The sequence below is a fragment of the Diadema antillarum genome, unplaced genomic scaffold (assembly GCF_040938485.1).
Source record: "Diadema antillarum isolate AM-2024a unplaced genomic scaffold, OU_Dant_1.0 scf00000054, whole genome shotgun sequence".
NCBI lineage: Eukaryota > Metazoa > Echinodermata > Echinoidea > Diadematoida > Diadematidae > Diadema > Diadema antillarum.
The window spans coordinates 173,498-198,731 of record NW_027270943.1 but is presented as its reverse complement, the minus strand read 5'-3'; the positions used below and the strand labels follow the sequence as shown (position 1 = coordinate 198,731).

General features: G+C 38.0%; 1 protein-coding gene across 3 annotated transcripts in view; it reads right to left on the bottom strand.

The window, feature by feature from the left end:
• Positions 1-7,621: 7,621 nt before the first annotated feature.
• LOC139715739 (potassium channel subfamily K member 18-like) overlaps positions 7,622-25,234 on the bottom strand; it is a 51,917-nt gene continuing 34,304 nt past the window's right edge. For all 3 annotated transcript variants that reach the window (XM_071627290.1, XM_071627288.1, XM_071627289.1), the window contains one exon: positions 7,622-9,295. In XM_071627290.1, the coding sequence (XP_071483391.1) occupies positions 8,466-9,295 (830 nt within the window). In that variant the 3' untranslated portion in view covers positions 7,622-8,465. The remainder of the gene's footprint in view (positions 9,296-25,234) is intronic.

Here is a 25,234-nt window from a genome sequence, read left to right as displayed (position 1 = left end):
ACAGGCATAGATTCTACATAGATGACCTCATTAAGCAAGTGGTATTGTAATGGAACTGCATTGCTACATTTCTGAAATCTGTGAGCCTCCTACTCATGCATTCTTATGATGAGCCCCCACTTTTGCATTCTTATGGTGAAATTGATACCTTACTTACAGTGCAAATAGTTTTGGGTTTTCGTAGTAAATTGATTTGTCTGCTCAAGGACCACAGTTTCTTACACAAATCTAAAGATGGAGCTGACGATTTATGTACTACACACGATGTGAAATAATGAAAATCGCCTGGACTTCCCCTTTAAGAATGGAAGCATGATTAGCTGTGCTGTGAAAGAAAACAGCGTGATACCCTGTGCATGGTTCCAACCAAATAGCAAATACATTGTACTTCCAGTCTCTCGAGCAGAGTTTCATACCAAGGCAATCAGCATCACAAAGGATATAATATACCATCGACATGAGACTAAGGACTGGCATTAGTCGTCAAACTCGCTCGAATGACGATGTATGCTTGAAGAATGTTGTGATTATTGTGGTCAATGCCTTATACATTCACACGCAACAACATTTACGGAAATTGTCTAACAAAGCAGAAATATAATGTAGGCACGTGACATGTCAAGTTTGCACGAATACGGTGTAGTAAAGTAAACACCACTAATTCCTTGAATTGACATATCCATGTATACTAGGGCCTATTTATATATGCCAACCAGGAAATGTAAATGTGCAATCGGTCCGCAGACCATAGCGAAGGGTGGTGATGTTTGAAATTATTATTACAGTTTGCTTTCAGACACACATCTATCACAGTCAAACACACATCTATCATCTTTATTGAATTTGATAATATTTGACAGTATTCTGATAATACTTGCAAACTTTCAATCGATACTTTACATACTTTTAATCTTTCAACTGCTGTTAAGAGATTAACTCCCATGGAGGAAGTGGATGGAATGGACCCAACAAAAGTCATGAAATAATTATATAGATTATGATAATTCATAAGTTCTTATATTATCGACGCGTTTGTATTAATTTTTCTATACGGAAATGATGAAGAATATTCACATCTCTCATGACACTTATGTCACAATGAGTGTGTCCGTTATTGATATTCTTTCTCAAATTAAGACACCTGGGCTTAAAGTCTTTTGTTTGATATGTGCAAAGGCTAGAATCTTAGTTAAATGATGATTTTGATGACGGCTTTTTGCATATTTTCTCCTCCTTATAGAACGAAATTGAATCATCAAAATATTCCACAAATTTCCTAAGATTTCAATCTATTTCATAATATTGTTCATGAGATCAATAAAACTTAGATTTTATCACTGTTTGTTTCTCATCTGTATGTCACAGTTGCAATTATTTGCAAGTCATTTCATTGTTTTATTCTATGTTCACATTGTTATCGACACAATGCAGAAATGAAATAAGTCACTCCAAAATGATTTAAAACAAATCATACAAGTGTAAAATGAATACTTTTGTATAACGTTTATTATTAACATTTATTTCAACCAGACTTGTTTAACAGAGTGGTTTGGATGAATGCATATTGAACATTGCCAACGCACAGTACTAACATCCAGTGTCAGTGTGTAAATGAGACTCTAGAAATAAGAGTGCTTGTATGACAAGGGAGTATAAGATAGAGACAAGTATATTACATGAGAAATCTTTACGTCATGCAAACATCTTTCAGGGGGACATGACAATTGTGAACTAATCAATTGTAACTGCAAAACCTGTAACTTTCTGGGGAGCGTAATTACGAGGATTTGCCTAAAGCACAAAAATTGTTAGACTAGAACTCACGATCAAGTCTGTTTTCTTTTATATTGATTTCAGTATCAGTTAAATTGACGAGTAAAGACACATAAAATGGGGCTATAGTGTTGTGCACGACGCACGTTACATCAGTATTTACCACACGACTATCAATTTACAGTTACTTTTTCTCTCTTTATAAATCTGGATCCACAGGACCGTCAGTTCTATACAATGTCTGTGTATTGAATTATGTTTGGCATGGCCATAAAAATGTGTCAGGTGTCATTATCACATATTATGTTGAGTCACATAAGGCGGTATTCAGGGAATTTTCTAACGGTGATGGCAGGAGTACATGCATCCACTTTATCCTAGCTCTCACGTTAACTGAAATTCTCCCTTAAATGATGATAGTATTGTATAATAGTACAATATAGGTGTACTAGTATAGCATAGCATAGTAAAGTATAGTATAGTATAGTATAGTACACTATTCTTCTTTTCTCATTTTTTTCTTTAATTAATAAAAGATAACAATCTGGTAATGGAAAGGGCACAATAATTATGTCAAAATATGGGGGGGGGGGGGAGGGGAGCAAAGTATTTCTCCTGCCCAGTGGCTTCTGTGTACCGAACAGGACACACATGATTCCTTTAAGTATGGTAAACATTTCTAGAACACACAAGCGTAGTTCTCAAATCAAACGCATACATGTACATGTACAAGGAAAACGTCAATTGTCAGTTTAAGCCGCAGTCACACTGGCAAAAGATCGCGGAATTTAATATCGTGGTCTTTAATCTGTACATTCAAAGATATCAAATATGAATGATATTCAATTAAATTGCAGATATAGTTTAAGCCAGCCCAAGTTATTAAAATTCCCGGCCTCACGGAAAAGATTTGTGCAACATAATTTCTATTTCGAAAACCTACCAAAACTCGCCGAACACGCCTGATATTTATGACGTCACTGAATGGACTCAGCAAGCAAAAGTAGATTATGTCCTGCAGACAACGCACTGATTCAAAGGTGTAATTGTTTTCCAAGGTGAGCGTTGTGTTGGTATTTAGCCGGATAAATGCCATACCAATGCAAAGTGAATCTAAAGCTTTTCCGTGTCATTTGAATGATCTGCAGTTAAAAAAAAACATCAACAGTAATGACAATCTATCAAAAAAGGGGGGTAAAGTTACATATATCCCAGGCACTTGTCCGCCCCTAATACTTTTGCCACAGTCATTGTCAGCAATCGCTTAACCTTGCTACTGCGCCGGATGGTTTGCTGTTCATTCACATTCGCCATGGTTAGGCGGGCTTTTTAAACTCGAAAATGCAACGGCCCTTGCCTTCTAAAAACTTAAAAGCAGTGATGGTTTCTAAGCTGGGCACTGGTATAATAGCGTTCTGTGCTACTCTTTCTTTCGCGAATATCACACTTAGCCCAATTCGAAGTAATTAAACCTCTTCTTCAGTATCAATGGATGCACTTATGATGTTTGCTTCAGCTTTGACACGTCTTCTGCTGCTGTTTCTAAGCTGGGCACTGGTATAATAGCGTTCTGTGCTACTCTTTCTTTCGCGAATATCACATTTAGCCCAATTCGAAGTAATTAAACCTCTTCTTCAGTATCAATGGATGCACTTATGATGTTTGCTTCAACTTTCAACTTTCAACTTTCAACTTTCAACTTTCAACTTTCAACTTTCAACTTTCAACTTTCAACTTTCAACTTTCAACTTTCAACTTCAACTTCAGCTTTGACACGTCTTCTGCTGCTGTTAGGTTGATCCATTTAGATTTAGATTTAGATTTGAGCCATCCCGAATTCATCCGAAGTGCTTTCAATACCGCAGACATCGAATGAATATTATTTTTCCTTGCAATTGTGGCATTCCCCGTCGTGGAATGAGCAGAAATCTTACATTATGTCATTTCCAAGATTCTAGCTCGAGCACAGCATGTAATTTGTGCTAATATGTAAATTTTCTTTGAATGTCCACTTTAAGATCTCGATCTGTTCCAATGTGACCGTGGCTATAAGAATGCGGTAATCAATCGAGTACAACATATAGGCTATCTAAGTACACATATGCGTGAGGTCACAAGCAATATCTTTTTTACGTTGTTTCCTATGTCTGCAACAAAACCCCACAATTTGAGCGATGGCCGGACATAACACACGCAGTACATACTAAGTTATATGTATAGTATGTACATGATATCTGATTCCGTTACGGCACACTAGAAATCAAGAATTATCAAAAATTCTTTGGCACGTACAAATCATATTATTTTCCATCAGAAAACATATGAATTTACCACACAGACACTGCGATTACTTCCAGAAGCATCAAGTAAAAAAAAAAATCATAAGTTTATTTTGGTGAACTAACCACTAAAGACTATTCACGTATAATGTGAGCGTATAAGTTACATTTATTACGATGGTTGTAATGAGCAAATATCTAAAATTGGGTCTAAGTTGTTGATCGATAACCCTAGCGCATGACGCTGTTCTAAATTTGGTCCAAACAGACAAACAGCAAACTTTGGCTGTCCTCGAGATTCTACTGGAAGCATTTCTCACTAAACGATTGTTGTGCATAGTTTTTGATTCAAGAATTTTTCGTGAGACGCAATTTCTTTAGGTACAAAGTGACTGGGTATCGTAACACAAGGCTCATGGACAACTGGCCAAAAAATGTATTGAAAACCAATGACCAGAAATAAAATGGCATGGTATTGTACTCCTTGTCGACCAACAAACGTCACAAGAGGCCTCGGAAGGTTTAGCGGAGTGACACAATATTAAGCCACGTGGTATTGCACGATTGAATGACCATTATCTGTTGTTTAATCGTTTCTGCTCTGGAAGGGGGAGAGAGAGAGAGACAGGGAGAGAGATAGTCCGTCAGACAGTTTGTCGTCGGTCCCAGTTTCATTGGTTCACTAGTCCCAAGCATTTCTAACAATCGACTGCAAACGTAAAACTCTGAAACGTTTCAATTATAAATGTAATGGCTGAGTGTACTTTCTACATTTTTTGGAATGGAATCTGCATAATGTGAAAACAAGATCGGAAGGCTTTGTGAGAGTACCACTCCGGTGATGTCTTCAAAACGTCAGAAAGAAACAAACATTGGTTACAGAGGGATAACAACACCTTCATTTGGTTCTTGTTATTGAATTATGTTGAGGACATACAACCAGGGCTAAACCAGGTGTACATGAGACAGGTGAATATCTGTGACTTGACTTTGGTCATTCAACATAATTTAGTGAGTCAAGTATCTTATAGTTTCATTACAACTGGACATAAATCAGGGAAGTATGTTTTTAACGGACATTCGTCGACTAAGTGCAAGTTAAATAAGAGAGAGAGGGGGGTCATAAACTCACACTTCTTCCTCATTGTGTTGAAATAAATCAAAAGAGGATTCATATCTTTTACTTACATAGTTCGTAGACGTGCAACTATTTGGCAATTATTATCTTTTAAAAGGGAGGACGGTTAGCGTGGTGTTGATGAACATTTTGATGTTTGTGTATATGCACATGGGACAGTTGTGAGGCCAAGTTATAACTTGAAACTTGCAATTATTGTTCAACTTCTTTGAAACTGTATACAACAGATTTTGGTCAAGTGTCACACTCTGTATCTCGTAAATAAGATCGCAACTGTGATTGCGACCTGCGCAGTACAGTTGCGATTTTGTTCACTAGAAATACATAGGATGACACTTGACAAATCCGTTACTGCACATCTTCTCCCTTCTGCAATAACCCTCTTTCTCTCATTCATTGAAACTGACCTATCACTCTTTGTCGACGTTACCCTCTAACAAAAATCATTTTGAAAACAGAGGGGAGTTTCCCCTTACTTGCTCATTACTTTCAGAAATAATTTCATGTAATCTGCAGAAATCAGAAAGGACTTTACTCCGCGAAGAACCTCAACACAACCCTTAGCATTTTTTTTTGCTATAATGTAATGACATTTAGCAAAAGTATATCCATAATTAATATGGAAAAATAGTGGGGTATCTGCATACTATACAACTGTATTAAAGCTTTGGATATCAGTCTTGTACATACGTCTAGACAGTTAACTATTAACAAAATAACAAAAACAAAATAAAAGAGGTAAACCGTCATCGATTTTCTATACATTCAGAAAGTTTGAACGGTGTGACAGGGTGATAATGGTTTTAAAACATCTTTAGGAGTAGCATTAATTTGCATCTTTAGAATCTTTAGAAATTACTTATTAAGCAAAAATATGGAAGAAAGTCCAAAATCGCGATGTATCGCAGTCACAATTTTTAAACTGTTCCTATGCGGTCCTTGATATGATGTCATTTGTTATTAATCCATTTCTTATACTTAAAAACATTGTCACTACTAGGTCTGACAGAGACCTTTTATCCATACTGTCAGTAAGTCAAATTTGAAAGTAAAAGATCTTCCTCTTCTTTTCAGAAATAGCAACGAGAGAGGGCGCTGTTTACAGATAAACCGCAGTACCGCAGTGCCGTCTCTGCGTAATGTTCTAGTTCTGATCTGGTGAACCATTATGACAAGAACTAAGACGTGCACTCCCCAACTCACTTCCTCACGTTATCTTGATCAAAGTTATCACATAGCAAACATATAAAAACATTAGAAGATGTTACTTTTTTTATAAACCGGCAAGTATGAAAATAGCAACAACAACAACACACAAACACACACACACACACACACATACAAGTGTATGTAATAACAAATTATATTTATATAAATACTAATAATGCCTCTTTTGAGTTATTATAAACCTCTTGATTCTTCGATGACATACTTTGTCTTAAAGACAATCATCAAAACATTTGGATATATTTGTGTATTCGGCTCAAGATATTATGGAAATATGATGGAAAATCTACCTTTATACAAAAACAGTATAAGAGTCGTAGTAGCATATCATCATGCTTCCGTAATATCGTGTAAGTATCTTACATAATATCTTACAAAGGTGCATTGCGTTGTGCACATTCTAAATCATTGGAAAATATAAGTACATTATTTACACTCAGAGACATAAAGATCTTCTGCTCTAACATTTTTTTTTTTTTGTCTCAGTACAAAGACCGGGAAGTGTTAGTAATCGAAAGTGTCTTTAGATTTTATTGTGTAATGTGGGAAGTACAGATTCTTTTATTCAAATTCATGAATCATTCTTCCGTCGAGATGTTTTCATTGCAACTGATTGGCAAACTGTCCTATATCGATGTAAATAAGCACTGAATTGATCAGTGTTCTAGTAGTAGCCATGATAAAAGAAATTATGGGCGTGCACACCCGAGCAGGATTCGAACATACGACGTCCTGATCTCCACTAGACCACCGAGCTTCCGCACGACAGCAAGTGGAAAAATGTAAGCACATAATCATTTACGCTTAGAGACAAAGTCTTTGATTTAAACATTCATTCACAGATTGCTGTTGATGAATTGATTTTCGGTCTTTTCAACATTACTGGTCGAATAAAGAGTACCACATACATGGCAGTAACAGCAATGAAATAGTACACACATGAAAATCCTACTTACAATGCTAAAGTTGATAGTGACAATGAGATGAGTATGAAAATGATCGTAATACTACTTTGCAGTCAGAATAGTAATGACAAGTAATGATAGCTATGACAGAAATTTAGTTGGCATTAGAATAATATAGTAATGACAAGTAATGATAGCTATGACAGAAATTTAGTTGGCATTAGAATAATATAGTAATGACAAGTAATGATAGCTATGACAGAAATTTAGTTGGCATTAGAATAATTATATTATTGTAAATGAGAAGCATTGAAATACATGATTTAAGTGAAGTCCGTCAAATTCCAAGATTTGTAGATCAATGATTGTTGCTCTCATTATCGTGTTAGAATAATAAGACTTTTATGCACTGCAAATTCTGTGCACTGGAGTATTCAATCCAATTGCTTCCAATTCTGTCATCATCTTTACAAGAATGGAACTCTTATCAGACCAAAGTGAACTTTATTTAAGTCTTTCACTGTAATGCAATTATTGTGTAAGCGGAGAAGTTACACACCATCATTTAGGGAGCTTTAGATTTTGGCGATAGGGACGGCCAGAGGGGAAATAACTGTTCTGAGCATGCGCAAAATCGTTTATCAAACTCGATTTATTTGTTGCTAACGTTGTCTGAGTTTTCACTACGCGTCTGTTCTGGGCTATTTTTTATGTCCGCTCAATTCACAACGCAGAGAGCTGCTTGATGCACCGATCATATGGGGGCGCAATTTCAGTTTTTACAGGTTGCGTCCACAGAACTAGAGTTCTGTGGTTGCGTCTCCGGGTGATCTAAAGCTACTTGTCAGCACGACGCAGGGAGAAAGGAAAACGTCCGGTGCACTCGTCGTCTCAAACGTCCGCGCCGCAAATGTAAAAGTTCCCTATTATCTGACAGCCCCTACAGACCTTGGTACATTTCATCTGGTCAAACCTTGGACCATGCAATGCATTTGCTGCCTCTTATCTTTGGATGTCAGTGCGCATGCGTGAAGGTCGCAGTGTCGTCTGCAAAGCTCTGAGTCTGGGGTTATTACAGGATCTCTCCAACCTGTCAGAGATCCATGGTACTGTGATAACACGAAGAGCAAAAGTTATGGCAATCTATGTTCCAATTTTACGCTTGATTTCTCGAAATGTGCGAAGGATTTTCTCTTGCACCAACGCAATGCACATGGACATAATAGCGAGCCCGAATAAGGTGAGGAAGATACAAGGTATGAAGGAATCTCTGGCGTAGTGATTGGTAGGCACCAGGTCACCGAACCCAATGGTGGTCAGTGTGATGAAGGAAAAGTAAAGGCCTTCACCAAAAGTCCAGTCTTCCGACGACGACAACAAAGCTGCATGCGCACACATGTAGACGACGAGGATGACGACTACGATGAAGAGCGGCACTTCTTCGAGGATGTCCGGCTCTGCTTGATTCGGGCACTGACACTCGCACTCACAGGCACATGACTTCGGATGGTCGGCGCCCTCTTGGGTTTCTGGTTTCGTTATGCCCTTTGGATGAAAAGTTGGTCTTTCTGTTGCTATGGATACTGATCGCGTGCATGGTTGGTCGGGTCGAAGCTCGCTGAAATCTCTCGTCGCTGGGACTGACTGCTTCACAACCTCGTCTGTAGGCGAATAATCAGGAGGACTTTCGAAGGTGTTCAGACCTATTTCGACATCGCTACCTACAATTTGTTTCTTCGACGAAGTTTTCTCCACGACCTTTGACCTCCTTCTCGCAGACTTACAGCTGCAAGAATTGAGTCGATGACGAATGACCAAAATCCTGTGTCCTAATCTGCAAAGCTTGAGTACGAGTCTGGCCATGAGATTTCCTATGTTGGCGAGGCATATGAGAGACAGCGGGATGCCAATGATGGAGTACACCACACAAAAAGCACGCCCCCACGTGGTCAAAGGCACGATATCTCCATAACCTGAAAGACAAAAGCATAGTGTTACAGGGTTTAGCACACTATTCAATATAAGCACACATAGATTTCACATTTGAAATACTTACTGAGCAAGTTCACAACATGTCTAATACAAAACCGTGCAAAACTAAATGAGTGCAGTTTGATAAGTAACAACAGTGCTATTTGTTTAGGCTCGTGTAGTTGTTCCGATATTGTAGGTCACTCAATGTTGAGCCGAACAGCTGTCAGTAAACTTTACTGCATCTACACTCACCCTGTCAAAAGAAAAGCACAAGGTATTCGTTACAACGAAGGTTACGCCCTATCGTCCATCAATACACATTGTTTACCTATCGCTACTCTGCAAAAGGACACGTAAAATCTAAAGACATGACGAAGATACTAATAAGAAGAAATTATATAAGTATTCCAATGGAATATTATACACAAAATGAAGGCTGGTCAGGGACTTTTATTGTGACACAGCTACTTAGCTTTACGCGCCCATGCTCCTTGCTTTGAAAGGCTTGTCAAGCGTTTCCATCAGCATTCAATAATTTATCCAAACCTCATCAAGTTGAAAGTGAACAAGGCCATTCACGCACACGCAAAAAAGGAATATGGATGATTAGGTAATTCCTAACAGTTTCCAAACATGTGTACCAGAGTGACCGAAGCACGGTAAGGGTTAACAAAGATTTGAAGTTTGCCATGGGCGTTTAGCTTTATAGGCACATCTTAGCTTGTTCACTATTACGCTCGGAAAGCTTACAGGACAAAATTACTATTAAGAAGAAACCCGTTCAAACTTTAATCAATGATCAGCGCAGTATTGTGTTAAAATATTGTAAGAATTTATAGCATTACGCTTAATAGTGGGTAATTGATTATGACGTCAGGATAGATTGTTTAAACAAGTCTGAGCACATGACGATAATGAAGGGCTCATGTGTAAGACTTTACACCCTATCGGTGGGAAGTGCTTTAGGAATCAATAGAGATTTGCGTATAATAATATTATCGGCAGCAAATTGCTATGCGTGATAGTTACACACGAAAAAAAGAAATCTCATACTCTATTTCATCGAAACAGTAATTGTTCGATAAACAAGTCTTTTAATTGTTACGGAATTGTTTGTCACACACTACATGAAATACTGATATTGGAATTTAGTTCTACTTTTCAATGATAAGCTTTTCGTAATTAGTCAGTGTTCCGATGTTTGTTATTGCAATTTGCAACTTAAGACAATTTCACTCCTGTTTATTTCTCCATCACTTCACTTGGGTAAAGAGGGAGTTACCCAATTCAGTAGAAATCAAATACTGTAGGACGAGCTTAAAAGAAAACTAATCGATTCCTTTAGACAGGTTTAATTTCGAATTCCTTTACTAATTGGAGACATATTGTTTTTACTGCAAACATCCTCTCATTTGCTAATGAATATTGCTTGATATTTTATTGTTTATTGCTTGTCGTTTGCTTCTCAAAGAAGAAGTTCTTTCTCAAATTATTTCAAAGTCTTCAGATGTGCACGTTGGATGTGAATATGAAAGAATACAAGGACACATGGATCTAACACTACAATCGAATCATGACATAACGATGGGTCACAGTATCTCCTGATTTCCTCGGGTTTGGAACTAAATTGTGTTAGCAGAGATACACTCTTACTCCTGATTGTTTCCGGAATCCTGGACGCAAATGATCATAAAAGCTAAATAAACTGCCTCATCTAAATTTAGGAACAAAGAAAGAGAGGGAGAGAGAGAGAGAGAGAGAGAGAGAGAGAGGGAGAAATGGAGAGAGAGGGGGAAAGAAAGATTGACCTATTATTAAGTTAATGTTACCAAGGTGAAAGAGATGACATCTTCGTTGCTGTTTACATCCCATCAGTTAGAGGGGAATTCCCTCAATGGCGATTTTTGTCCCGCTGTAATACAGGTTTAATTGGCCTTCGCTTAGAAATCTGAGCACAAGGCCTAAACATCCTAAGCCCGATGTCTCTCATCACAAAGCAAGCAATTGAGTCCACAGCGATAGTCATTATGTCAGTCTCATGATTTGATTTTGTCGCAATTATGGGGAGGGTTAGGGGATCTATTCAATCACTACGCTTTTCAAATTAACAAATGAACCTTCAGAAGTTTTCTGTCGGACATAATCGTCAGAACAAAACGCGTCATTATTGTTTCATCAAAGCAGAGTAGAGCATCGCACATTGTGTTTTCACCATTGACATACTACTTTACTATTCAATGTTCTCATACGACTCATTGATATCATGATTGTTTTGTATTTAGTCATGCTAACTATCTATTTCCTTCCTGAGGTCCTATGATTCCATCGTTTATTTGAGAATATAACTTCACGTGATACCAAACGCACTGTTTCACTTTTATCTAGCAGCCACAAACACTTCGGAAATGAAACTGCGTTTTATGAGAAAGTGTCTGACCTTCTACAATCTGAGTGTATGAACACGCTATCAATCCACATTGGCATGCATATATTTATTTATGGATAACAACCACTTGAAACAGACACTTAAAGACCAATATTATTGACACGTTCAGGAAGTTGCTGTTATGACTATACTCAACGAGAGCACTAACATGAAAAAGCTTGTCTAAGATGCAGTGAAATATGATCCCTTCCAAATATCATTTCGTTAGCTTGTCCCTGCAACGAATTAATTAACTCTTGCGTTAATTTAGAGAATGATGTAAAATGTTGTACGCCACCAGCAATGGCATCTAACACTGACATTTACATCAAACCTTATATATTTTCTACCAGCATCGCTATACCTAGATAAAGTCATTCACTAATTTGTCTTCATCACACAGTGATATGAATAAATAACACGTTAAGCTTCACAGAAGCTGAACGTGGCAGCAAGTGTCTCTGTCGTGATAATATTTAATTATGTTAGACGGCCTTCTGCAATGTAAATGAATAAAATTAATGAATTGACAAGGGCGGGAATCGGTCATTAGATAGGCTTGGAGAACCTACAGACAGATGACTTGTAGCTTACACACTGACAAAGAAACCTGCATCTAAAAACCCACTTCGGGTGGCAAGAAGATCGATTCATATTCAGAATTTCTGTCAGTAATTAATTACAAACCCTCATACTGCACCGCAAATTGATTACCAAACACTGAAGGCGTATTTCAGTAGCATTCAAGGAAAGCCTTGGTGCCGATGCACTTACTGATCGACGTCCCGCTGTATAACCTCACATAATACACACAACATTCAAGCACTGGGATGAATTCCTCCAGTGAACACTATCGTTCACGAATGCCCCTTGCCCTCTGGTTTTGGGGATATGTTTATATGCCCGTTTGAATCTTTATCATGAAGGTCAGAGAGAATCAATATCAATATAAATCCGGGGTACATGGGTAAGAAAGAGAGCTGAAGAGAGAGGGTGGAAGGTGGAGGGAAGAGAGAATCGAAATAAACTGCTAAGCAAATTAAAGGCAAGTTGTTAATGGTCCTGTTTACCTTTGGGAGTAGTGATTTAAAAAAGAATGTTCAAGATATCACAATCGATGCATATGTGTAGGTCTGTTGCATCACAAAACACCCTACCATATAAATTTTTCTCAAAAAAGCCTAAAATATAAGGAGATATCAGTATTTTTCTCAATAAACCATAACTGTAGACAGTTTAGTCTGGAAACATTATTATAACTACATTGTATTGTACACATTCTGTGTATTCCAAAATATTTAACATCGATTATATGGATCCCAGTTTTTACAGTGATTGTGTTTATCCCGAACTCACATTTTAAAACTGTTTTAAAGCACTAACGCTGAGTTTTTGTTTCAATAGTAAATTATGCCTTTAAGCTCTACATGTACAGAAGATAAATTATAATTTTATATGAGCAGAAATACTCCAGCGTTTGGTGCATGCATAATTGCCAAGATAAAGAGATAGAAGACCTGCCATCCAAAGCGACTGTACATATTACGGAACACACATGATGCTTTAGCATCCTGAGTATCCATTTAATGCTATTATCACTGAACCGTTTCATGAAGGCTCTTTCTCATTACATTCTTTTTACTTTGCTCATAGAACATGTGACACGTTCTGTTTGTCCTTGTGTCAAGTTGTTAGGAGATGTCGGCTCTCTACAATAAACGTGATGTGAAGAGGGGGAAGCAATATATACACACAAACCCAACATATAGCTACACACACACACACACACACACACACACACACACACACACACACATACACACACAGAATCATAAACCACGCGCACGCAGACATCTACTCCGGTTTCCAAAGCGGAGGCTTACTTCGGGAATTAAAATCCTTGAAAAAGTAAGAATCTCAAAGGCATGCAGAGAATCGTAATCAAAGATTGACACCAGAAATTTGGTAAAATTGAGGATAGATTCGAAAACAAGTTAAAATGTCGCGAGAGAGAGAGAGAGAGTGTGTGTGTGTGTGTGTGTGTGTGTGCGTGTGTGTGTGTGTGTGTGTGCGTGTGTGTGTGCGTGTGTGTGTGAAAGATGTAGGCAGTGAGATGGTATGTTTACTTTTATGTGGTGTGTCTCTACGGGGCCTTAAGGGGACATAAAATGGCACGGGCCCCAATATGATAATTTGGAGCCCCAAGATATAAAGTCAGGCCCAGACACTGGCGTAGCCAGGGGGGGGGGGGGGGGGGGGGGGCGATGGGGGCGATCGGCCCCCCCCCCCCCTAAGATTTGGACCGGGGATTTGGGAGGCGGAAAAAAAATGCGTGTATACTGTATGCATGCACATGAAGCGGGTCTCCTTTGCAACCTTTCATCAAATAAGACATTTTTTTGAATATTTCACTCAAAGTGTGCACCAGATCGTTGAATTTCAATTCAAAATATGCAAAATCTCTCGTGCTTGGGAGGGGGATACCCCCTCCCAAACCCTCCCCCTCTGTGCCTCTTTCCCTAGCTTAGTACACTTTTTAGATTTACAAAAAATTATGAATAAATTTTTTTTTTTTTTTTTTTTTTTATTCATGTTCCATATTCCACATTTCATACAAATTATATATTCCATTTGATTTTGAAAAAGAAATGTTTTTAACACAATGGTCAGTTTGAACCAAAATTGCACAAATGGATAAGGACGTATAATTGGCGTGTAATATGAGGAACCCACTAAAAAGCAAAGCTTGTAGGATGTGGGTTCCAAAAATGTAACAGGCTTTTGGTACAGTATATCAATTTCAAAAGTGACGTAACATGCAAAAATACAAGATATCGAGAATATTATAAAGTTTACGGAATGCACAAAGTATAGTATTATGTTTTTGACTAAACCTATGGTTTAAATGCTATAAAAGTAGCAAGTTAATCAAACTACTGAAGTCATCCGAGCGAGGCATCATTTGAGTATGCAGACATTTCAAATGGTTATATACGGCAAAATAATTAAACATAGGATTTTAGAAAATGGGCTTTGAGATTTTGCTTAAAGGAACTTAAAGAACTTGATTGCAACCGAACCGAATCTAACTCATTCCAGAAAGAAGGGCCGGTCGATGTTATTGTCTTGAGGGCTAAAACTGTACGAACAGGGGAAAAATGATAGGATTCACTGTGTCTTGTAGGGTAAGTATGAATATCATTGTTTTTAACAAACATTGTGGAAAATATACATGGAAGATCACCAGTATTCAACTTATACATAAAAATTCCAACATGATACAAATACAAATCAGAAAGTTTTAACAGTTTACTTGAAACAAACAATTCATCAGTGTGATCAAAAAATTGTGCACGATTTATAATCCGCAAGGCCTTTTTCTGAATCAAAAATAACGAATCGATTTTAGTCTTAGAGCAATTCCCCCAGGCTAATATTCCGTAATTCAAATAAGGTAATAATAAAGTTGTATAAAGAGAATGCAATATTGGCTTTGGGAAGAGATATTTCAGTTTGTGAATGACTCCAACATTCTTGCACAACAATTTGCATAAATGATCAACATGTGCCTTCCATGAAAGGTTACTGTCAATATAAATACCTAAAAATTTTGTTGAATCTATTTGGTTTAACTGTAGACCGTTCACTAAAACTAAACCTGGAAGAGATTTTATTGTGTTACTGAAGACCATATAATTGGTCTTATTTATGTTAAGCGACAATTTATTTGCCTGAATCCACTCAAATACCAGCTTAAGTTCATTATTCAAAGAATCGAGCAAAACATACGGATCTGAGTGAGAATAAAAGAGACTAGTATCATCTGCGAACAGAAGAAAAGACAGCAGAGAGGATGAGTTCCGGAAGTCATTGATATATAAAATGAATAAAAGAGGACCTAAGAGGGAGCCCTGTGGAACACCACAACAAATCGAGTTTATTTCAGAGTCATGAGTATTTATGGAAACAAATTGAGATCGACCGGTAAGATAACTTCTGAACCACTCCAAGGCCTTTCCACGAATACCGTAATGATTTAGTTTATACAAAAGAATTTCGTGATCTATTGTGTCAAAGGCCTTGGAGTAGTCCAGAAACAGACCGACTGTATGCGACTTTGAATCTATAGCTCTTACAACTTTCTCAACTAGTAGTAATATAGCATGGGTGGTTGCATGTTTTTTCCGAAATCCGAATTGATTATCAGCTAAAATATCACATTCGTTTACAAATTTGATTAAACGATTATAAACCACCTTCTCAAGTAATTTAGAAAAGGAGGACAGAAGCGATATAGGTCGATAATTTCCTAACTCATCCTCTCTGCCTTTCTTATAAATCGGGATAACTTTAGCAATTTTCATTTTAGTGGGAACAATACCTGTTAATAAAGATAAATTCAAAATGTGAACTAATGGTGATAGTATTTCATTTACAATACATTTCATAAGGTGATTAGAAATCCCATCATGACCTGTACTCTGAAATCCTGAAATCCTGAAATCCTGAAATCCCATCATGACCTGTAATTCTGAGTGCACAAGACTTATCACTTATATTCCGAAAACTCAAGGTTCCCTCATGTATAAGGGGAATTTCCCCTTTTAATCGACCCTTTCCTCCCTCAGTCCCCCATCAGTTTTGTGTGTGTGTGTGTGTGTGTGTGTGATTTTCCAAATGTTGATTTTATCAAATGTGCGTAGACGAGATATCTCAATTTCAACCTTAAAAAGGCAAAAGCTCAATCGGAAGGGAAGGGTGGGGATAACACTCGCCCATGCCTTCTCCCTGCTCGCCCACCCCTCCCCCCCCCCCCTTCCGCCTCGCATAGAAGTAGACTGTGGCATACCCAGATCGCTTTATTTCAATTCTAAAAACGCAAAAGCTCCGCGAGCGGGAGGAGGAATCCCCCATTCCCCTAAGCTCTACCTCACTAGACTTTATACATACAGTGTACACACAGATGGTGCACATTCGGAATAAGAGCTAAATTCCGTGATTTTATCACTTCGATGAAAAAGTATTGCACCAAAAATTTGCAACAGATCGCTGAATTTCAGGTCTGAAAATGCAAAATTACCTTCGTGTGGGAGGGGATATTCCCCTATCTACACCCTCGTGTGCATGCTTTTTCTGTTTGACTGCTTAACAGACAGTGTTCATGATATTCAGTGTAAGAATTAATACAAGAAGATTATTTAAATGATACCATTTTATAGGCAAATTGTTCAATAATAATCTACATTAAAATATACTGCAACTTTAAACAAGTGGGACTGTTTCAACTCGTTAAAACACGCAAAAACATGCATCAAATTGCACCATTTGCAACATCAAAATGCAAAAAGTTCTCACCGTGGGAGGGGGGGGACACCCCCTCCCACACCCTCCCCTCCCCCTTCGCTCTCTCCGCTCTCTCGGGTTCAGTCACGTTCATGATATTCAGTGAAAAGGATTAATACAAGAAGCGTATTTAAATGATAGCATTTTATAGGCAAATTGTTCAATGATAATCTACATCAAATTATACTGCTACCTTAACCAAGTGGGACTGTTTCACGTCGATAAAACGCGCAAAAACATGCATCAAATTGCACCATTTGCAACATCAAAATGCAAAAAGTTCTCACCGTGGGAGGGGGTACACCCCCTCCCCTCCCCCCTCGCTCGCTCCGCTCGCTCGGGTTCAGTCGCGTTCATGATATTCAGTGAAAAGAATTAATACAAGAAGTGTATTTAAATTATACCATTAAATAGGCAACTTGTTCAATGATAATCTACATCAAAATATACTGCAACCTTAAACAAGTGGGACTGTTTCAACTCGTTAAAACAGGCAAAAAAATGCATCAAATTGCACCATTTGCAACATCAAAATGCAAAAAGTTCTCACCGTGGGAGGGGGGACATCCCCTCCCACACCCTCCCTTCCCCTTCACTCGCTCCGCTCGCTCGGGTTCAGTCGCGTTCATGATATTCAGTGAAAAGAATTAACACAAGAAGTGTATTTAAATTATACCATATTATAGGCAAATTATTCAATGATAATCTACATCAAACTTTACTGCAACCTTAAACAAGTGGGACTGTTTCACGTCGATAAAACGCGCAAAAACATGCATCTAATTGCACCATTTGCAACATCAAAATGCAAAAAGTTCTTACCGTGGGAGGGGGACACCCCCTCCCACACCCTCCCATCCCCCTCGCTCGCTCCGCTCTCTCGGGTTCAGTCGCGTTCATGATATTCAGTGAAAAGAATTAATACAAGAAGTGTATTTAAATTATACCATATTATAGGCAAATTGTTCAATGATACTGTAATCTACATCAAAATATGCTGCAAGCTTAAGCAAGTGGGACTGTTTCACGTCGATAAAACGCGCAAAAACAGGCATCAAATTGCACCATTTACAACATCAAAATGCAAAAAAGTTCTTACCGTGGGAGGGGGGACACCCCCCTCCCACACCCTCCCCCCCCCCCCCTCGCTCGCTCCGCTCGCTCGGGCTCGGTCGCTTCGCTCCCTCGCAGACTAACCACCCCCCCCCTAAGATCAAATCCTAGCTGCGCCGTTGGGCCCAGAAATATTAAGTCAGGGCCCCGAGATGATATGCAGAGGGCCCAAAGATTTTAAATCGGGGCCCCGAGATAATAAGTCAGGGCACTGAGATGATAAGTCTGGGCTCCGAGATTAAAAAAAAAAACTCGTGTCATTTTATGCCCCTTAGGGCTTCGTTTATCTCTACTTGTGCGCTAGTACTATTTTTGCGGATATATTCTGAGGATTATAGAGCCATCAGCGCTACTGAGAAAGGAGGGGCGAAGGGTGGAGGGTAGAAAAAGCCCCACAAGGAAACAGTTAACTGTCTTGAAGAAGGAATAAAAATGGGGCAATGATTACCAAGACTCGGATAACAGATCGAGACATTGGCGAGAGTATATACTTCACATATGCACATAGTATGGGCGAAGCATAATACAATAATGATTAAAAAAACAAACAATCGTGACGTGAAAATTCTTCTCGTGGCCTCTTTGCTTCCTCACTGTGAATACCCACATCTATCAAGATTGACGATGGTAATACGATTTGCTCCGAGTAAAGAGCAGCTGTTAACCTTCGTCGTTATTTGAGAGCTGAGCGCAGCAAGGATAACAAACAAGACCAACCATATACATCAGCATTAGATATGAAAGAAGGACAAGGCGTCACATCGTTCACTGTGCTGTCATTTTAATGTCCGGTCCATTGGGCTAGAGTCGCCTTACACTGGGTCTTCTCCAGACGTCTTACTCATAGACTGCGATTTGATTCTATCTTTGTCTATTAAATGTGTGAATTAGATTCCGCGGAACATTCGTTGAATAAATGAGGGAGGGTCCGTCTTATACTTCTCCCCTTAAAAAGGCGTTTCATTCTTATAAGAAAGTCACAAATTACTCGATTGATTGAATTATCATGATGTGGACTTAAGCTTATAATAAGAGGAATTGGCAGCTTCATCTCTGCTTCATTTATATGTATTTAAATGTATTTTTACATCCGATCAGAATATTTTCATTTCCCTTACACAGACATTCAAATGTCGGTGTCTGGAAGTTGGACTTTTAATATGTCTCGTGTCAGAACGTCAAGCTGCAATGGTTTCATTCCCGTTAAGACTAAGATGCCAGGAACATACTTTGGACAGTCGAACACACAGAGGTATAGACAGGTGATAATCATCATTTGATGCAGGCAACCTCAGCGTCAATGGTACATTACTCGTGACAAATAATGGATATGCCATATATATATGTATATATATATATATATATATATATATATATATATATACTAATGGATATATATCGTAACACCATAAGAAAAATAGTTACAGTTTTTGTTTCTCTCAATTCAAGTAGGTCAATTGGAATAGCTGCTGGTTGGGGTTTATCGCTACACTTCTTGTGAAGGCTCTGAAAGCTAAAGTGTTAGTTGTGGTTGTTTCCTTTTTTTGTACTTTTTTTCCTACGGTCGCGTCAAATAGAAGGTAATAAATGTGGATCACCTCTCTCTAACCATGCTTGGTATGCGTGCTGGTCCTCGTTCAACCTGAACGTTCCACGTATGAGTGCATGCCCTGTAATATCCTCACTTGGACGGGCCTTGTCCACAGTTATCAAGTATGCATTGGAACGTGTGTTACGGTCTTAAAGTGTAACCCGGTCTTAAAGTGTAACTCGATGCCTAGGCTTCTGAAAATGTGTCAGAGCGATGCGTAGGCAGCGGTCGAGCACACATTTCGTTGTGCCAATCTCCCATGGGAGAGAGGCTCAGTGCCAGTGGTCCTGTGGTGCAGACTCATTTACGACCAACAAGGGTGTGTGCCTGCAAACTAGCGGTATATCATGATAAATGATACATTTGTCATAGTCAAGCACGTTCATTTCAATTCAATTCAATTGAATTCACTTGTTCTTCAACATGATATAAATGAAATCTTTAAAGAATACAAACTACTTAAAGGCAAAGGACCTTACCTTGTCACCAACGAAATAACAAACTTCATGTCAAACTATTACAGATTAATAACACGTACTGAAGAACGTAGGAGTTCACTAGAAAGCAATAGCTTGACATGTACTCCTCAGAGTATAACCTTTCTAAAGAAATAGATTAGAGGGCAACTGGAGAGAGGAAAAGAAAGGAAACAAACTTCTTTTTTTTTTTTGCACAAAGAACTAAGGAATGAAAATAGTTACTATACAACGCAGCACACTAAATCTCGAGACATACGAGCACGGACAATATTAGGACAAGATGCCTGTACTTCAGAATAATTATTATAATAGGAAGGGGGATGCAGACATGAGCTATAGGTTTGATACATTAAAAGAAAAAGAACAAAATGAAGAAAAAAGAGCAAAATCAACGATAAATAGAACAATTACGATTTTTTCATAATGTATTTCTTATTTTGTTTGAAAGATTTATTAATTTTTCTTCAACATATTTTGCTATTATGAATCAAATTCATTTTCAGCGTTCAGCGAAATCTCAGAAAATATCAGATTACTATGTACATGATTTAAAGGAAAAAAGAATGAATGTGCACAATAATTCTATTATCAAAATATATTGCACTACCAAAATTAATGTGCAAATAATTACATAAGAAATTAAGGATTTTTTTTTTGTATACCTTCTTCAATAATAAGAACCAAATGATAGAGCTAGGCAAATAGTATATTAGAAGCTTCATGTTAGATTATGGCGGTATCCAGGCGTGTCCATGGTAGGGGGAGATGGAATTTTCACATTTCCAGCATCTTCTTGAAAAATATAATTATGACATATACATCTCCACTAAACTTAAATTTGGGAGATAGCATCCCTGGGTAAAGGAATCCCACTTTGTTTGAAGGGGCACCAAATCCAAAGACCTCAACATACGGGACTGTTTGAACAAAATACACCCAAATCTTCTCCAGAACCAGAGGTTACAGAGCTGATGCAATGCTATACTAGAAGGTGACTGTATGAATGATTTCTTTTTATTTGCTATGTCGGATGGGGGGGGGGGGGCAGGAGGAGGGCGGCGTAAAGTTCATATTTTTTACATCTTCTTGAAAAGATTTTTACTTTACATGGCAGGTAGCATCCCCAGAGTAATTCAACACCTAACACTGTATTGTTACATAAACAATGTAACGGTTTTGCCGGCTTGTAACTCTTTTTTTTGGTGGACTTTTATTTGCTCAATTTTTGCCTATAGCACATTTCTGACTGTTTTACATCCCAAGATGAGGAAGGTCCTCTGTGGTTTTTCACTTTGAAACCCCAGATGGTGGCCACTGATGCAGCGAAGGAAAGTGATTTCATCATTTTTATTGTCTTTCTTTTTTTTTCTGATCGGTGAGGTATCTACTGCTTGTATGGTAAAATCCACAATTTTATCTGGAAATGCAAACTTCATTCCCCATGCTTTCACTTTTCTTTTTATTTTATCTCTGCTTTCTTTGTTGATGATTTCCTTATTTCTCATTTGCAAAGTTAGCCATGATTAATGGTGAACAAATAAGTATGTTTTCGAAGGTGTTTGTTGATACATTATACCAAACAGAAACAACAATAAATGATGATAATGAAAAGAACTGCTCACATAGGACCTGACGTGTAGGCCTACATATTGGTATCTGCTCCACGTAATGTGCGGTTTATTGCACATGATTGTTCTCGAAAACACCCAACAAAATATCCTGCATACAGAAATGATCATCCCTATTGTGATTATTAAGTGTACAAACATTTTACAAGTCACTATGATAAGGAAAAGTTGCTTGGTATATCAAATACTATTGTAGAGGTTTTAACATCTACACGTATCATATTGCTGCTTAAAGTCATACAAGACACTCGCACATCACGCGTTAAGCGGGGTTCCCACTATCGTGCGATCCATTGCGAACGCCACGATTGGACATTCGTAACTGATCGTGGAAAATTTGTTCAACTCGTCTGAAACTTCACGTTTGGATACGAGGTTATGCGAGTCAATACGTGTTGGTTCGCTGGGATGCGATATGGTCACGATTGGTCTATTTCCAGCAATACGATCTGTCACGATGTGGTCTCCGATTCAAATATGACCCGATAGGATTGTCCCGATTGAGTCTACGATTGGTTTCGATCTAACACGATCATTACGATCGAGATCCCCGATCTGGTGCGTGCAGCTGTGTTCTGATACGTTCCAGTACGAATACCGCGAAGCAATGCGGGCTGTTGAGATAAGATACGATATCTTTCACGATCGGGATCAAAAGCGACTCGATTTAAGGCGCGATTGGACCCGAATGGGAATATTATAGTCCGACTGACAATGTCTTTCATTATTTCTCTAACTTCTTAAGAGTGACTAGGCCTATTTATCCACAACCATTGATGATGGCAAGGGTTGACTGAGGATGGCGACAACGTGACCTTTGCAATATTGCGAATGACAATTACGTTATCATCAGAGAGAAAGCAGCGCCTATATAGGCCAGCCACAACGTCAGAAATTCCCTTTTCTAATTCAACCTAAAGATTATTGAATCGACATGCTCGGCCTCAGCACCCCCCTCCCCTTAAAAAAAAACAAACAAAAAACAACTGCATACGCAAGATCAAATCATTGCCCCCCCCCCCCACAAAAAAAAGAAAAAAGATAAAGACAAATGTTTTGCCTTCCTTTGAAACACATGAAGAAAATATGAAATGGAAGCTTAAAGAGAGGATTGGATCTTTTTGAATGCTGACATTATTATGTGTTATAGGCTCAGTATAAGAAAGTTGACCGAACTTAGTATTGTTTATGTGTTTGATTTCATATTCGCAAAGTACGTATATATGCCTTTCTATTTCAAAATGTCGTTATCTCATGGGGTATTGAAAGTTTGGTGGGTTTAGCTTGATAAATAGTTTTTTTCAACAACGTTTAACAAAACCGATATACACACAACAGAAAAGTAACTCCCCTAATATCACTTTTTAACACAAAATAAGTTTGAAGCAAAATTATTTCGCAGGGGTATTGTTACACGTCTTATCAACTAACCTCTATGTGAAAATGACAATAGTGACAATGGTCACTTTTCAAAAGTCACAAAAGTTTTCGTGGGGTATGAGAAACATTCTGCTTTCAATAGTGTTATTTTAGGATTCATTGTGCCAGCCCTCCCCTATTCAATCTCAAAAGTACAGTTTTGCAGTTTTTGCTCCATCTTTAAAGTGTACATGCTTACTCAATGAAGACACAACTACTCTTTCTTACGCTCACTTGACATGGGCTGCTAGATCTTGGCTGCATCATCTGACAACAATCCTTAACTAAATGGATTTTGCAGTTTAATAAGAGTAGACACAGCTATTTTCCTCTAAAAACCAAACCACAAAAAAAAAAGAAAACATGAAAATTGTTACAATAGATGTGAAGGGGTCAAATGATGGATGATGAAACAACAACAGCGATTGATAATTATATACACAAGAAACAATACTTTACCCCCCCCCCCCCCCCAAAAAAAAAAAAACCCAAACAAACAAACAACCCAACAACAACAATTACTGTAGTATAGTTATAAAAAGTAATCAAATTTGCCTTTGATGTGTGCTCACTCATGCACGATTCAGGAAATCATTCTCATTTTTATACTGACCTTAGTCAATACGTGCAGACATACCACAGTCATTATAGTTTTGCTATTTTTTTTTTGTTAAAAAATTACCCCAAATTGATTACGGGGAACTCCGTTTTTGTGCGTCTGTGTTATGGTAAAACAATGTATAGTGATAATAATGATATGTATGAAAATACATAATACAAAATACGTACGATCTTGGAGCAAAATAAGGGCAAATATAAAAAAGAAGAATGAATATATGTATATAAGTAGGAGGGAAGTGAAAAAGTCGATCCCGATCAACACGATTAAGAAGTACGATTAGATGAGATTTGCTGCGTTTTGATACGATCCAAGACAACCTGATGCGATGATCTCGATCAACAATTAATCGTGTTAATCGTAGAAAATTTTTGAACCGTCCAAAATTTTTCTACGATTAATGCGATTGCCACGACTGACGTCAAGATCTGATAAGATCACCACGATTCCTTCACGATTAAGACCACGATTTCAATCGTGGCGCCAATCGTGATAGTGGGAACCCCGCTTTAACAACACATTGACACGAGACACTCACATATATCAAGTTATACATAGATTAGCTACCAAACCAAATTGTGAAAAGATGGCAATTTTCACTTCTTAAATTTAGGTTGCCAGTATGATGGTTTGCACACATACCTGTCATTCCACCCCCCCCCCTTTCAGTGCTATTTAATCCGTCATCTCATCTGTCATCCACCTCTTCATCTATAATGCCTCTTAAGAAATAAGCGCACTTCATATATTATAATGATGGAATCTTGTAAGTAGGGAAGAAAATTATAATATTTCTTTATTTATGACATGTTGAAATATAGGCATGCAAAATAAATGTACTTTTTCTATTCTAAAACCATAGCATATATAAAAGTTCTGATATAAATGAGTTGGTAAGCTATGAAAATATAACGTGATTCTGCTGACAGTCGCTTTTTATACACACTGCACAGTATACCAAATCCTTTCCGAGCAATACAATATTAAAATGTATCTTGACATGACGTGCATCATACATAAATAAGGTTGGTCACCTCAGAGTGACAATACATGTGTATGTACGTTATACAGTGTGCAATAATCTACTTTGATAGTTCAAGGGAAACATTGCACACACGTATGTATATGGAGCCCATTTCACAGTCCCCTCCTGAGCATTGTTTGGGAGGGGAGGATTGCCACACTATTCTTTTGAATTACACATCGACAGTATTGCGTCATATGCCATCACTGATAATGCCCTTTTCGACAATGCAATGCATATTATATGTTTCTAAATTTGCCCTCAAAGGCTCTAATGTGTAAGATTCCATTATGATTA